At 47.6% G+C, this 13238-nt stretch overlaps 2 protein-coding genes across 2 annotated transcripts; both read right to left on the bottom strand.

Annotated features, from left to right (window-relative positions):
• Positions 1 to 582: 582 nt before the first annotated feature.
• Positions 583 to 1542, bottom strand: LOC101876357 (olfactory receptor 1020-like). The gene has a single exon (XM_034068977.1). It carries the CDS (start codon positions 1540 to 1542, stop codon positions 583 to 585), a length of 960 nt encoding a protein of 319 aa, XP_033924868.1.
• A 5031-nt stretch (positions 1543 to 6573) lies between these two features.
• LOC117436903 (olfactory receptor 1038-like) lies at positions 6574 to 7533 on the bottom strand. Its single transcript, XM_034068976.1, has one exon. The coding sequence runs from the start codon at positions 7531 to 7533 to the stop codon at positions 6574 to 6576; it is 960 nt and encodes a 319-aa protein (XP_033924867.1).
• Positions 7534 to 13238: the final 5705 nt, after the last annotated feature.

Here is a 13238-nt window from a genome sequence, read left to right as displayed (position 1 = left end):
AGTCTGAAGCTGAAGCCTGGGGAGGGATCAACCCTTGATATTCAAAGGTCCAGCTTAGACCTTGATTCCCACCAACTTCTGCACTTTAAAGGCACAAACAAATGCAATGAATCTTTTGAAACCTTTTCTCTGACTCTTTCTCAGCCAGCAAATGTAAAACTGCACTTCCTGTTCCCTCCCACCCCAGCAGCTTTAATAAAGAGCTCACAGGTAAGAGTGAGGAATTTTATTGGAGCTGAGGGACAAGGTCAGGAATCTTGCAAGAGAAAGACATGTTTATGAATGACAAAAGTTGTAACTCAATGAAGCTCATTAGTGCTTCCTCTGTGGAAATGCTGCCTGGGATAATTGAGGGTAATTTCTTCCTCCAGGCTGGGGACTGTGAACAGAAATGAAGTTTGAAGCTCAGTCTCCTCTTGTTTTCTTCCAAGAATGGTGTCATATTCAGGGTCTGTTTCTCATTCAACTCTGTCATTGACTTTTGTGCAGGACCTGCAGAAGAACTTCCATAAAGTCATGAGTATCACTGGAAAATCTCAATATTTCAGTGCCCCATAGGCTTTCACACTGGACATGAACTGTTCATGTCCTGGATGTCAGAACTCGCCTTAGTTGCCTATGGTGGAGCAATCTCCTCCCACACTTGACCAGAGCCCCCTTCACCTCCTTGTTCCTCAGGCTGTAGATGAATGGGTTGAGCATGGGGGCGACCACTGTGTAGATGATGGAGGCCACCTTATCCAGGTTCCTGTGGCTAGATGGAGGTTGCAGGTACATGAAGAATGCCGTCCCGAAGAACAAGGAAACAGCCATCAAATGGGATGAGCAGGTGTGGAAGGCTCTGGCCCTACTCTGTGCTGAGCACATCCTCAGCACTGTGCGAATGATAGAGATGTAGGAGAGCAAAATGACCACAATTGTACCCACATCGTTGATAGTGAACAAGGCAAAGATGACCATCTCACTGCTGTGGGTGTCAGAGCACATGAGCTTTAGAACAGGGACAACATCGCAGAAGAAGTGGTCAATGCGGTTGGGACCACAGAAGGAACCTCCAAACACACACCATGTGTAGACGATGGCACTGAGGAAGGCGAATAGGTAGGATGATGCTACCAGCTGCCAGCAGACACGGCTGGAGATGATGGTCACATAGAGCAGGGGCTGGCAGATGGCAACGTGCCGGTCATAGGCCATCATGGCCAGCAGGTGACACTCAATAGCAGCAAAGAAAGCAAAGGTGAAGAACTGCATCATGCAGGCAGTGAAAGAAATGGTTTTGTCCTCTGATAAGAGGTCTGCCAGCATCCTGGGGGAGATGACTGTGGAATAGCAGATGTCAGTGAAGGCAAACTGGGTGAGGAAGAAGTACATGGGGGTGTGGAGGCTGGGAGACACCCTCACCAATGTGATAATGCCAACGTTCCCCACCAGAGTGACAATGTAAGGCAATAGAAAGAAGACAAAAAGAGGTGTCTGTGCATGAGGGCTGTCTGTAATTCCCAAGAGGATGAATTTAATCTGGGTTTGATTTCCTCCCATGACCAGGTGTTTCCTGCTGAGGCAAATGGAAGAGAAACAGCACAGTGATTAAAAATTGATTTACTTTTGGACCACTTCTAACTGAAATCAATTAACAAAGTAACTGTCACATTTTATGGAATTAATATATTCCAATGTATATTGCAGCCCAAATTATATGCATATTATATTTTATTAGTTGAGGTAGTTTTATCAGAGAGTGTTTTGAAGCAACAAATGGCAAATTTTTCTATGTTGAGAAACCTTAAACTATGGATTTATTGAAGCCCATGAGTTTTAAGATTATTTCAATTTTGAGAATAGAATCAGATCCTTATTCAGTTTCAGTTTGGAGGCAATTTGGGAAGGAAGACACCTCACAGGAACCTCGTAGGAGTGTACAGAAACCTGGAGAAAGCCCCAGTGATAAATGTGTTTACACATCCTCCAGACATTTCCTTTGGCTTTTGATCATCATTCGTTACCAAAACACATTTCTCGAACGATTTGAGATCATTCACAGCAGAAAACATTCACATTGCTAAAGTCATGATTTATATATTTCTGAGCTCCAGCACACTGAAACATCCTAAACACATGGGCATCGAGATGCTTACTTGAAAGCTGAGTTTATATTACAACATCCTAACTCCAAAGTCTGATTTGTTAGTGACTGTATTCTGCTGACAGTCTGAAATGGTGCATTTCTTTATAAAAAAATAAGACTCATCCTCATTTAAGTCTTGAATAAATCAGTGCATCTTGCTGTAGCTGCCTGTGTAAAAGAAAACCTGCATAAACCATTGTGACCACTTATTTTAAAGAAAACTCACGTTGGAAAGGCTTTTAACTAATGCAGCTTTCCCAAAGGGGACACAAAGACATGCAGAAGCAAGCCCACTGCCTCGGTGCAGGTGAAGCTGTGCCTTCTGTTGGTGTTACCTCCTTTGCCTTCCTTCTGCCACCAATTGATGGGAGCCAAGGGTTTATCCCGAGTGCAGCAGAGAACATCCAGGTGCCAGCATCAGCTCTGTTCAGCTCCTGATGTGAAGAGAGGTGAGCTCCTGCCAGACTGCAAGAGCCCAGCTTGTGGTGCTGGGGCTGTAAATACAGTTGCATGTGCTCTCCTGGGAGGAAGCCTCCAGGGCTGCTCATGCTTTAGCAGAGGAAAACAAAGAGAAGGAAAAGCAAAGGGTGTGAAATCACCTCTGAAAGGCATTGTGGTGCTTGGGCATCTGAGAGACATGGCATGGATGAGCCATGCCTGAGCACAGCTGCACAGCAGCAGTGATGAGGGCTCATAGGATGCTTCTGACATACTTGTGGACCATGCAAAGGTTTTGGACTGAACAGACTGACACAATGAGAATGGGTTGAGAGACATTCCAGATCTTGCACACAGTCCTCAAAAGGGACATGAAGCACAAGTGACTCCTTCTCTGGTGCTGCTGATGTCCCTCTGTGCACACTTGACAGTCCAGTTTTCCATCCCCACTGGGGTTATCCACATGCAGTGCCTGGATGTCCAACAGCTGAGCTGGTGACTCTGGGCTTCCACTTTATTGAAGGGTGAGAAATGGGCAGTTTGAGGCATTGATGAATTGTCCCAGGCCGTTATCCCCCTGAGCAGCCTCAGCTGGTTCTCCATCCTCACCCTCTGCCCATTTTCCCAACATCTCTATTTAAGCTCAGGCCAAGGTGGTTGGACTATACTTGAGGATTTCTGGTTTAGCAGGATGTGTGCACACCTATGAAATCCTTTGATGATCCTTAGACCTAGGTTTGCTCATGGATTTTCCTAGCAAATGCTGGACTTAAACCTGACCAGGCGATTGATTTGATCTGTTTTAGCTTGGTTGTGGACCTGTCTTGTAATCCCCAGCTTGCTTGTCTGGGCTGCACATGGCCCAGGTCTCTGTTCCTGCCCTATTTCTCTTGCTCAGGTACTGTGGGATGGTCTCTGCACAACGTGGTGCTCTCCTTCTGTTCAGTTTAGATAGGTTAGGGAGATAAACCCCTGTGGTACTCTCCAGCCTCCTGCAGGATAGAATCTATCAACCTCTGCACCCAACAACCCAGCCAGTGCTCACTCTTCTGCCAGTCCCTCTCCATCCAGACCATATCTATGAATGGGCAAAATAGGAGATAGTCTATTCAGTGAGAGAATTAGAGTAATCACTTGAACTTTATGCACAAGTGTTATTCTCAGGTCATTAGTATCACCTCCATTTCCTCAATGTAATTGTGGAATGTTTTTGAGTAGGTGCGTGTCCTGGGTTCAGCAGTAGCTGTCATTTTTCTCCTCCTTGGTAGCTGGTGCAGTGCTGTGGTTTGACTTTCGGGCTGGGAACGGTTGCTGATAGCAAGTATGTTTTGAGTTACTGCTCAAGTGTTTGGTTTGTCCAAGGCCTTTTCTGAGCTCATGCTCTGCCAGGGAGGAAGCAGAGACAGGATACCTGACCCAGGCTAGCCAAAGAGGTATTCCATACCATAGCACGTCATACCCAGGATGTAACCGGGAGAGACCCGGAAGGGCTGAGCTCTGGGGGGATGGAGGATGTATCGGTCGGTGCTCAGTCAGGCAGGGTGGGGTGAGTTATGGGTCGATGGCTGGTGAGGTGTTGTATTCTCTTCACTTGTTATTAGCTTTATCACTATTATTTGTAGTAGTAATGGCAGTAGTGATTTGTGTTGTGCCTTAGCTATTAAACTGTGCTTATCTCAACCCGTGGGGGCTACATTCTTTGGATTCTCCTTCCTAATCTCCAGGAGATGGGGAAGCGATAGGGGGAGTGAGTGAACGAGCTGTGTGTGGACTTGGTTTAAACCATGACAGTTGTTTTTGGCACCCAACGTGGGGCACGAGGGGTTGAGATAACCACACATCTGAGCGGATTTATAGTCACTCATCACAATGCTGATTTATTGGCTCTCAGAGTTTTTTCTCTGGATCTCACAGTTTCAGGATTTTGCCAGGTACTTTGTGTATGGATTAGATGTATTTGTGTTTATCAATCATGGGGCTTGGGCTAAAGATTTTGTTTCACTGTACTTTATGGCAATGACTGGTAATACAGGGGGGTTCCAGCAGCAGTGGGGGATGGACATGGCCGTGGACTTGGACTTGTACCAGGCCGTCCTGCTGCTCTTCATCATCCTTGCCCTTGTCCTCACCTCTGTCTGTGTGAGGCTGCGTGAAGCCAGGAAGGAGCAGCCCCAGGAGCCGGCAGCACCATCTGAGGCTGCCAGAGAGAGCGGCCCCGGGAACCAAACGGCTGTAGCAGAGCATCCGGGGGAGGCGGCAGAGGAGCAGAGAGGGGCAGTAGCCAAGCAGCGGGAGCAGGCGCCGGAAGAGCCGAGTCCTGCAGCCGTTCCGGACCCTGCGACGGCCGAGAGTGTCCCCACGGAAGTCACCCGCTGAGCCCCAGCAGGATGCAGGAGACCACGCAGCACTTCCCAGCAAGGCAGTGGAGGAAGATCCGGACTCGGGAGAAGAGAAGCTGGTGGTGGGAGAGCTGTCAAGCACGGCAGCTACATCAGCCCCAGTGACAAGTGCAGCAGCAGCAGCTGAGAGTTCTGATGGATATGAATGGTTTTTGGGTGCCCTTGGGACCTGCCTGCTGATTGTGTTAGGGATCAGCATGGTGGCACACACACAGAGTGTGTTCTACACACAACCATTTTGTCTGATCCCAAAGTTCAGCAGAGTCAGGTTTGGGTCTTGTCTAGGGTTAGACAAGGATATAGGGGCACCAGGAGACTGTCCCCAAGGCTGGACAGTCATGAGTGGAAGGGCATGTGGGACAGTATGGGCGAGTATCTGGTCCACTGGGCCCCTCCTGTGCTTTGGAAGCATTGGAAGTGGAAGGCAGCTGTATGGAGTCCCCAGCAGCAAGCTGTAGAACTGCTGAAGGGGATGGTGAATGATTTTGAGCCTGGTGGGCCCAGATATTTCAGGCCATCAGTCCAGAGATGCAACATAGAGATTGACTCATGATCGAGGGTTGGACTTAAGAGTGATGGTGTATTGGAAATGTGAGATCTGGGCATGACGTGAATGGTACGGAATAAGGGGTGGATAATGTCATGGGCTGAGCATGTTTTGAGGGTGTTTTTGTTCACGGTTTTTTCCAGCCAGGTGGAGGAGGGGAAGCCGGGAGGAAGGAGAGACAAGACAGCTGACCCAGGCTAGCCAATGAGGTATTCCATACCATAGCACGTGATGCCCAGTATGCATACTGGGAGGAGAGAGCAGGAGGGGAGGAGCTCTGGAGGAAAATGAAAGAAGGAGCACGCGGTGCTCTGCCGGGCAGGGTGGAGTGAGTTATGGGTCGGTAGCTGGTGGGGTGTTGCATTCTTTTCGCTTGTTATGGCCTGTATCATTATTATTGTGTTGTGCTTTAGCTATTAAACCGTTCTTACCTCAACCCATGGGGGCTACGTATTTTGTATTCTCCTTCCTAACTCTCCAGGAGTTGGGGGACTTGCTTTAAACCACGACATTTATTCAAAGGAGCAGCTTGAGACCTTGATTCCCACCAACTTCTGCTCTTTGAAAGGCACAATCAAATGCAATGAATCTTTTGAAGCCTTTTCTCTGACTCTTTCTCAGCCAGCAAATGTAAAACTGCACTTCCTGTTCCCTCCCACCCCAGCAGCTTTAATAAAGAGCTCACAGGTAAGAGTGAGGAATTTTATTGGAGCTGAGGGACAAGGTCAAGAATCTTGCAAGAAAAAATAGATATTTATCAGTAACAAAAGTTATAACTGAGTAAAGCTGATTGGTGTTTCCTGTGAGGAAAAGAGGCCTGGGATAATTCAGGGCACTTTCTTCCTACAGACAGGTGACTGTGAAGTAAATTGAAGTTTGTGCTTCCTTCTCCTCTTGATTTCTTCCAGGGAAGAATTGATGGCCGGGTCCATTTCTCATTCAATACTGTCAGTGACCTTTTTACTCAGGAACTGTGGTAGAACCAACATCAAATCATGAGGATTAGTGGAAAATCCCAATGCTTTAGTGCCTCATAGGCTGTCTCACTTGACATGAAATCTTCATGTCCTGGATGATACAACTCTGCTATGTTGCCAGTGGCTGAAAAGCCTTCTCCTGCACCCCAGCAGAGCCCCCTTCACCTCCTTGTTCCTCAGGCTGTAGATGAATGGGTTGAGCATGGGGGTGACCACTGTGTAGATGATGGAGACCACCTTATCCAGGCTCCTGTGATTAGATGGGGGTTGTAGGTACATGAAGAATCCTGACCCAAAGAACAAGGAAACAGCCATCAAATGGGAGGTGCAGGTGTGGAAGGCTCTGGCCCTGCTCTGTGCTGAGCACATCCTCAGCACTGTGAAAAGGACAGAGATGTAGGAAAGCAAAATGATCACACTTGTGCCCACCACATTGATGGTGACAAAGGCAAAGATGACCATCTCACTGCTGTGGGTGTCGGAGCACACGAGCTTTAGCACAGGAAATTCATCACAGAAGAAGTGGTCAATGCGGTTGGGACCACAGAAGGAACCTCCAAACACACACCATGTGCATACGATGGCACAGAGGAAGGCGAATAGATAGGATGATGCTACCAGCTGCCAGCAGACACGGCTGGACATGATGGTCACATAGAGCAGGGGCTGGCAGATGGCAACGTGCCGGTCATAGGCCATCATGGCCAGCAGGTAACACTCAATAGCAGCAAAGAAAGCAAAGGTGAGGTACTGCATCATGCAGGCAGTGAAAGAAATGGTTTTGTCCTCTGATAAGAGGTCTGCCAGCATCCTGGGGGAGATGACTGTGGAATAGCAGATGTCAATGAAGGCGAAATGGGTGAGGAAGAAGTACATGGGGGTGTGGAGGCTGGGAGACACCCGAACCAATGTGATAATGCCAACGTTCCCCACCAGAGTGACAATGTAAGGCAATAGAAAGAAGACAAAAAGAGGAGTTTGTGCACATGGTCTGTCTGTAATTCCCAAGAGGATGAATTTAATCTGGGTTTGATTTCCTCCCATCACCTGGCGTTACCTGCTGAGGCAAAAGGAAGAGAAACAGAACACTTTTAAAAAGTGGACAGTCAGTTTTAGACCATATTTAATGACTATCAGTCACTATTTTAACTGCCGCATTTTGGTTATATTCACATATTCTGCTATAGTTTTAACCCCAAATTATATGTTTTTTGTTTTACGGTGGAAGTATTTCTAAAATACCAGGAAGCACACTGAAGCAACAAATGGTGTCTTTGGTTTTCTATGATGGAACACTTAAAACGAGGGATTTATTTAGTCACTTTTGGACCATAGTTTAATCCAAACAATGGCCAGTTTAATTGCTAAATTACTGTATATTCTACTGTCGTGGTTTAAACCAAGTCCACACAACTCGTTCACTCACTCCCCCCCTTTGCTCCCCGGACTCCCAGAGAGTTAGGAAGGGGAATCCAAAGAATGTGTCCCCCACGGGTTGAGATAAGCACAGTTTAATAGCTAAGGCACAACACAAATCACTACTGCTGCTACTACTACAAACAATAGTGATAAAGCCAATAACAAGTGAAGAGAATACAACACCTCACCAGCCACCGACCCATAACTCACCCCACCCTGCCTCACTGAGCACCGACTGATACCTCCTCCATCCCCTCAGAGCTCCAGCCCTTCCGGATCTCTCCCGGTCACCTCCTGGGTATGATGTGCTATGGTATGGAATACCTCTTTGGCTAGCCTGGGTCAGGTGTCCTGTCTCTCCTTCCTCCCTGGAAGAGCATGAGCTCAGAAAAGGCCTTGGACAAACCAAACACTTGAGCAGTAACTCAAAACATACTTGCTCTCAGCAACCGTTCCCAGCCAGAAAGTCAAACAACAGCACTGCACCAGCTACCAAGGAGGAGAAAAATAACTGCTACTGCTCAAAAAAGGACAAATTTGTAACGCAAATTACATATATTTTGTGTTATACAGTTGAGGTATCTTGAAAAGAAAAAGGAGCACATTCAAGGAACAAATGGCATTTTCAGTGCTAGGACTCTTAAAACTATCAATTCATTCAAGCACATGTGTTTTCAGATTAAAGAAAAGAATCAGATCTTTCTTCACTTTCACTTTTCAATTTTCAGAGCTAATTTGTTCAGAAGACACCTGAAAACCTCATAGTAACACATGTAAACCAGGAGGATAGAAAGTCCCAGTCCCAGTGAAATCCAGCTTACACATGAATGAACTGCACCCATTTTCACATGGCTTTTAGTTATCATTCCAATCAACAAACCACATTTAACAAACTGTTTGAGATCATTCCTAACAGATAACATTCACATGATTTATGGTTTTCTGAGCTCCAGCACATTGAAGCATCCTAAATCTATGAGCATTCAGCTGCTTGCATTAAAAAGGAGTTGATGTTACAATGTGCTGATTTGTTAGTGACTACATTCTGCTGACAATCTGGAATGTTGCATTTCTTTAGAACAAAAGAAGATTCATCCTCATTGAACTCTTGAGTAATTCAGTGCATCTTGCTTTAGCTGTCTATGGGATAGAAAACAACCTGCACAAACCATTGGTTCCCTCTTATTCTAAAGAAAACCCACACAGGTAGGGCTGATTTCTGATGCAGCTGTACTAAAGAGGAAAAGAGGACATGCAGAAGCAAGCCCATTGCATCAATGGAGGTGAGGTTCTGCTTTGAGTTGGTGTTACCTTCTGTGCCTTCCCTTTGCCACTGAGTGATGGGAGCCAAGGGTTTATCCCGAGTGCAGCAGAGAACATCCAGGTGCCAGCATCAGCTCTGTTCAGCTCCTGATGTGAAAAGAGGTGAGCTCCTGCCAGACTGCAAGAGCCCAGCTTGTGGTGCTGGGGCTGTAAATACAGTTGCATGTGCTCTCCTGGGAGGAAGCCTCCAGGGCTGCTCATGCTTTAGCAGAGGAAAACAAAGAGAAGGAAAAGCAAAGGGTGTGAAATCACCTCTGAAAGGCATTGTGGTGCTTGGGCATCTGAGAGACATGGCATGGATGAGCCATGCCTGAGCACAGCTGCACAGCAGCAGTGATGAGGGCTCATAGGATGCTTCTGACATACTTGTGGACCATGCAAAGGTTTTGGTCTGAACAGACTGACACAATAAAAATGGGTTCAGAAACAGATCTGACCTTGCGGACGGTCTGCAAATGGTAAATGGAGCACAAGTGACTCCATCTCTGGAGCTGCTGTTTTCCCTCTGTGCACACTTGAGAGCCCAGTTTCCATCCCCACTGGGGTTATCCACATGCAGTGCCTGGATGTCCAAGAGCTGAGCTGGTGACTCTGGGCTTCCACTTTATTGAAGGGTGAGAAATGGGCAGTTTGAGGCATTGATGAATTGTCCCAGGCCGTTATCCCCCTGAGCAGCCTCAGCTGGTTCTCCATCCTCACCCTCTGCCCATTTTCCCAACATCTCTATTTAAGCTCAGGCCAAGGTGGTTGGACTATACTTGAGGATTTCTGGTTTAGCAGGATGTGTGCACACCAATGAAATCCTTTGATGATCCTTAGACCTAGGTTTACTCATGGTCTTTCCTAGCAAATGCTGGACTTAAACCTGACCAGGGGATTGGTTTGATCTGTTTTGGCTTGGTTGTGGACTTGTCTTGTAATCCCCAACTTGCTTGTCTGGGCTGCACATGGCCCAGGTCTCTGTTCCTGCCCTATTTCTCTTGCTCAGGTACTGTGGGATGGTCCCTGCACAACGTGGTGCTCTCCTTCTGTTCAGTTTAGATAGGTTAGGGAGATAAACGCCTGTGGTACTCTCCAGCCTCCTGCAGGATAGAATCTATCATCCTCTGCACCCAACAGCCCAGCCAGTGCTCACTGTTCTGCCAGTCCCTCTCCATCCAGACCATATCCATGCATGAGCAAAATAGGAGATAGTCTATTCAGTGAGAGAATTAGAGTAATCACTTGAACTTTATGCACAAGTGTTATTCTCAGGTCATTAGTATCACCTCCATTTCCTCAATGTAATTGTGGAATGTTTTTGAGTAGGTGGGTGTCCTGGGTTCAGCAGTAGCTGTCATTTTTCTCCTCCTTGGTAGCTGGTGCAGTGCTGTGGTTTGACTTTCTGGCTGGGAACGGTTGCTGATAGCAAGTATGTTTTGAGTTACTGCTCAAGTGTTTGGTTTGTCCAAGGCCTTTTCTGAGCTCATGCTCTGCCAGGGAGGAAGCAGAGACAGGACACCTGACTCAGGCTAGCCAAAGATGTATTCCATATCATAGCACGTCATACCCAGGAGGTGACCGGGAGAGATCCGGAAGGGCTGAGCTCTGGGGGGATGGAGGATGTATCAGTCGGTGCTTGGTCAGTTAGGGTGGTGTGGGTTATGGGTCAGTGGCTGGTGAGATGTTGTATTCTCTTCACTTGTTATTGGCTTTATCATTATTATTTGTAGTAGTAATGGCAGTAGTGATTTGTGTTATACCTTAACTATTAAACTGTGCTTATCTCAACCCGTGGGGGCTACATTCTTTGGATTCTCCTTCCTAATCTCCAGGAGATGGGGAAGCGATAGGGGGAGTGAGTGAACGAGCTGTGTGTGGACTTGGTTTAATCCATGACAGCTCTTTTTGGCACCCAACTTGGGGCACGAGGGGTTGAGATATCAACAGATCTGAGTAGATTTAGAGTCACTCATCACAATGCTGATTTATTGGCTCTCAGAGTTTTTTCTCTGGATCTCACAGGTTCAGGATTTTGCCAGGTACTTTCTGTATGGATTAGATGTATTTGTGTTTATCAGTCATGGGGCTTGGGCTAAAGTTTTTGTTTCACTGTACTTTACGGCAATGACTGGTAATATGGTGGGGCTCCAGCAGCAGTGGGGGATGGACATGGCCGTGGACTTGGACTTGTACCAGGCCATCCCACTGCTCTTCATCATCCTTGCCCTTGTCCTCGCCTTCGTCTGCGTGAGGCTGCGTGAAGCCAGGAAGGAGCAGCCCCAGGAGCCGGCAGCACCATCTGAGGCTGCCAGAGAGAGCGGCCCTGGGAACCAAACGGCTGTAGCAGAGCATCCGGGGGAGGCGGCAGAGGAGCAGAGAGGGGCAGTAGCCAAGCAGCGGGAGCAGGCACCGGAAGAGCCGAGTCCTGCGGCCGTTCTGAACCCCCCGATGGCTGAGAGTGTCCCCACGGAAGTCACCCGCCGAGCCCCAGCAGGATGCAGGAGACCACACAGCACTTCCCAGCAAGGCAGTGGAGGAAGATCCGGACTCGGGAGAAGAGAAGCTGGTGGTGGGAGAGCTGGCAAGCAGGGCAGCTACATCAGCCCCAGTGACGAGTGCAGCAGGAGCAGTTGAGAGTTCTGATGGTTATGAATGGCTTTTCGGTGCTCTTGGGACCTGCCTGCTGATTGTGTTAGGGATCAGCATGGTGGCACACACACAGAGTGTGTTCTACACACAACCATTTTGTCTGATCCCAAAGTTAAGCAGAGTCAGGTTTGGGTCTTGTCTAGGGTTAGACAAGGATATAGGGGCACCAGGAGACTGTCCCCAAGGCTGGACAGTCATGAGTGGAAGGGCATGTGAGACAGTATGGGTGAGTATCTGGTCCACTGGGCCCCTCCTGTGCTTTGGAAGCATTGGAAGTGGAAGGCAGCTGTATGGAGTCCCCAGCAGCAAGCTGTAGAACTGCTGAAGGGGACGGTGAATGATTTTGAGCCTGATGGGCCCAGATATTTCAGGCCATCAGTCCAGAGATGCAACATAGAGATTGACTCATGATCGAAGGGTGAACTTAAGAGTGATGGTGTATTGAAAATGTGGGATCTGGGCATGACGTGAATAGTATGGAATAAGGGGTGGATAATGTCATGGGTTCAGCCGTGGCAGTCATTTTTCTCCTTCATGTACCTGGTGCAGTGCTGTGGTTTGACTTCTGGGCTGGGAACAGTTGCTTGATAGTGAGCATGTTTTGAGGGTGTTTTTGTTCAAGGCCTTTTCTGAGCACATGCTCTGCTGGGGAGGAGGGGAGGTTGGGAGGAAGGAGAGACAGGACACCTGACCCAGGCTAGCCAATGAGGTATTCCATACCATAGCACGTGATGCCCCGGATGCATAATGGGAGAGAGAGAGCACGAGAGGTGGAGCTCTGGAGGAAAATGGAGGAGGGAGCACGCGGTACTCAGTCGGGCAGGGTGGAGTGAGTTATGGGTCGGTGGCTGGTGAGGTGTTGCATTCTTTTCGTTTGTTATTGGCTGTATCATTATTATTGTGTTATGCCTTAGCTATTAAACCGTTCTTATCTCAATCCGTGGGGGCTCCATTCTTTGGATTCTCCTTCCTAACTCTCCAGGAGTTGGGGGACTTGGTTTAAACCACGACATTTATTCAAAGGAGCAGCTTGAGACCTTGATTCCCACCAGCTTCTGCTCTTTGAAAGGCACAAACAAAGGCAATGAATCGTATGAAGCCTTTTCTCTGACACTTTTTCATCAAGCAAATGTAAAACTGCACTTCCTGTTCCCTCCCACCCCAGCAGTTTTAATAAAGAGCTCACAGGTAAGAGTGAGGAATTTTATTGGAGCTGAGGGACAAGGTCAAGAATCTTGCAAGAAAAATAGGTATTTGTCAGTGAAAAAGGCTATAACTGAATAAAGCTGATTGGTGTTTCCTGTGAGGAAAAGAGGCCTGGGATAATTCAGGGAAATTTCTTCCTACAGACAGGTGACTGTGAAGTAAATTGAAGT

This window comes from Melopsittacus undulatus, chromosome 13 (genome assembly GCF_012275295.1).
Source record: "Melopsittacus undulatus isolate bMelUnd1 chromosome 13, bMelUnd1.mat.Z, whole genome shotgun sequence".
Taxonomy (NCBI): Eukaryota; Metazoa; Chordata; class Aves; order Psittaciformes; family Psittaculidae; genus Melopsittacus; species Melopsittacus undulatus.
The sequence above is the reverse complement of the archived record's forward strand: the minus strand, read 5'-3'. Positions and strand labels throughout refer to the sequence as shown.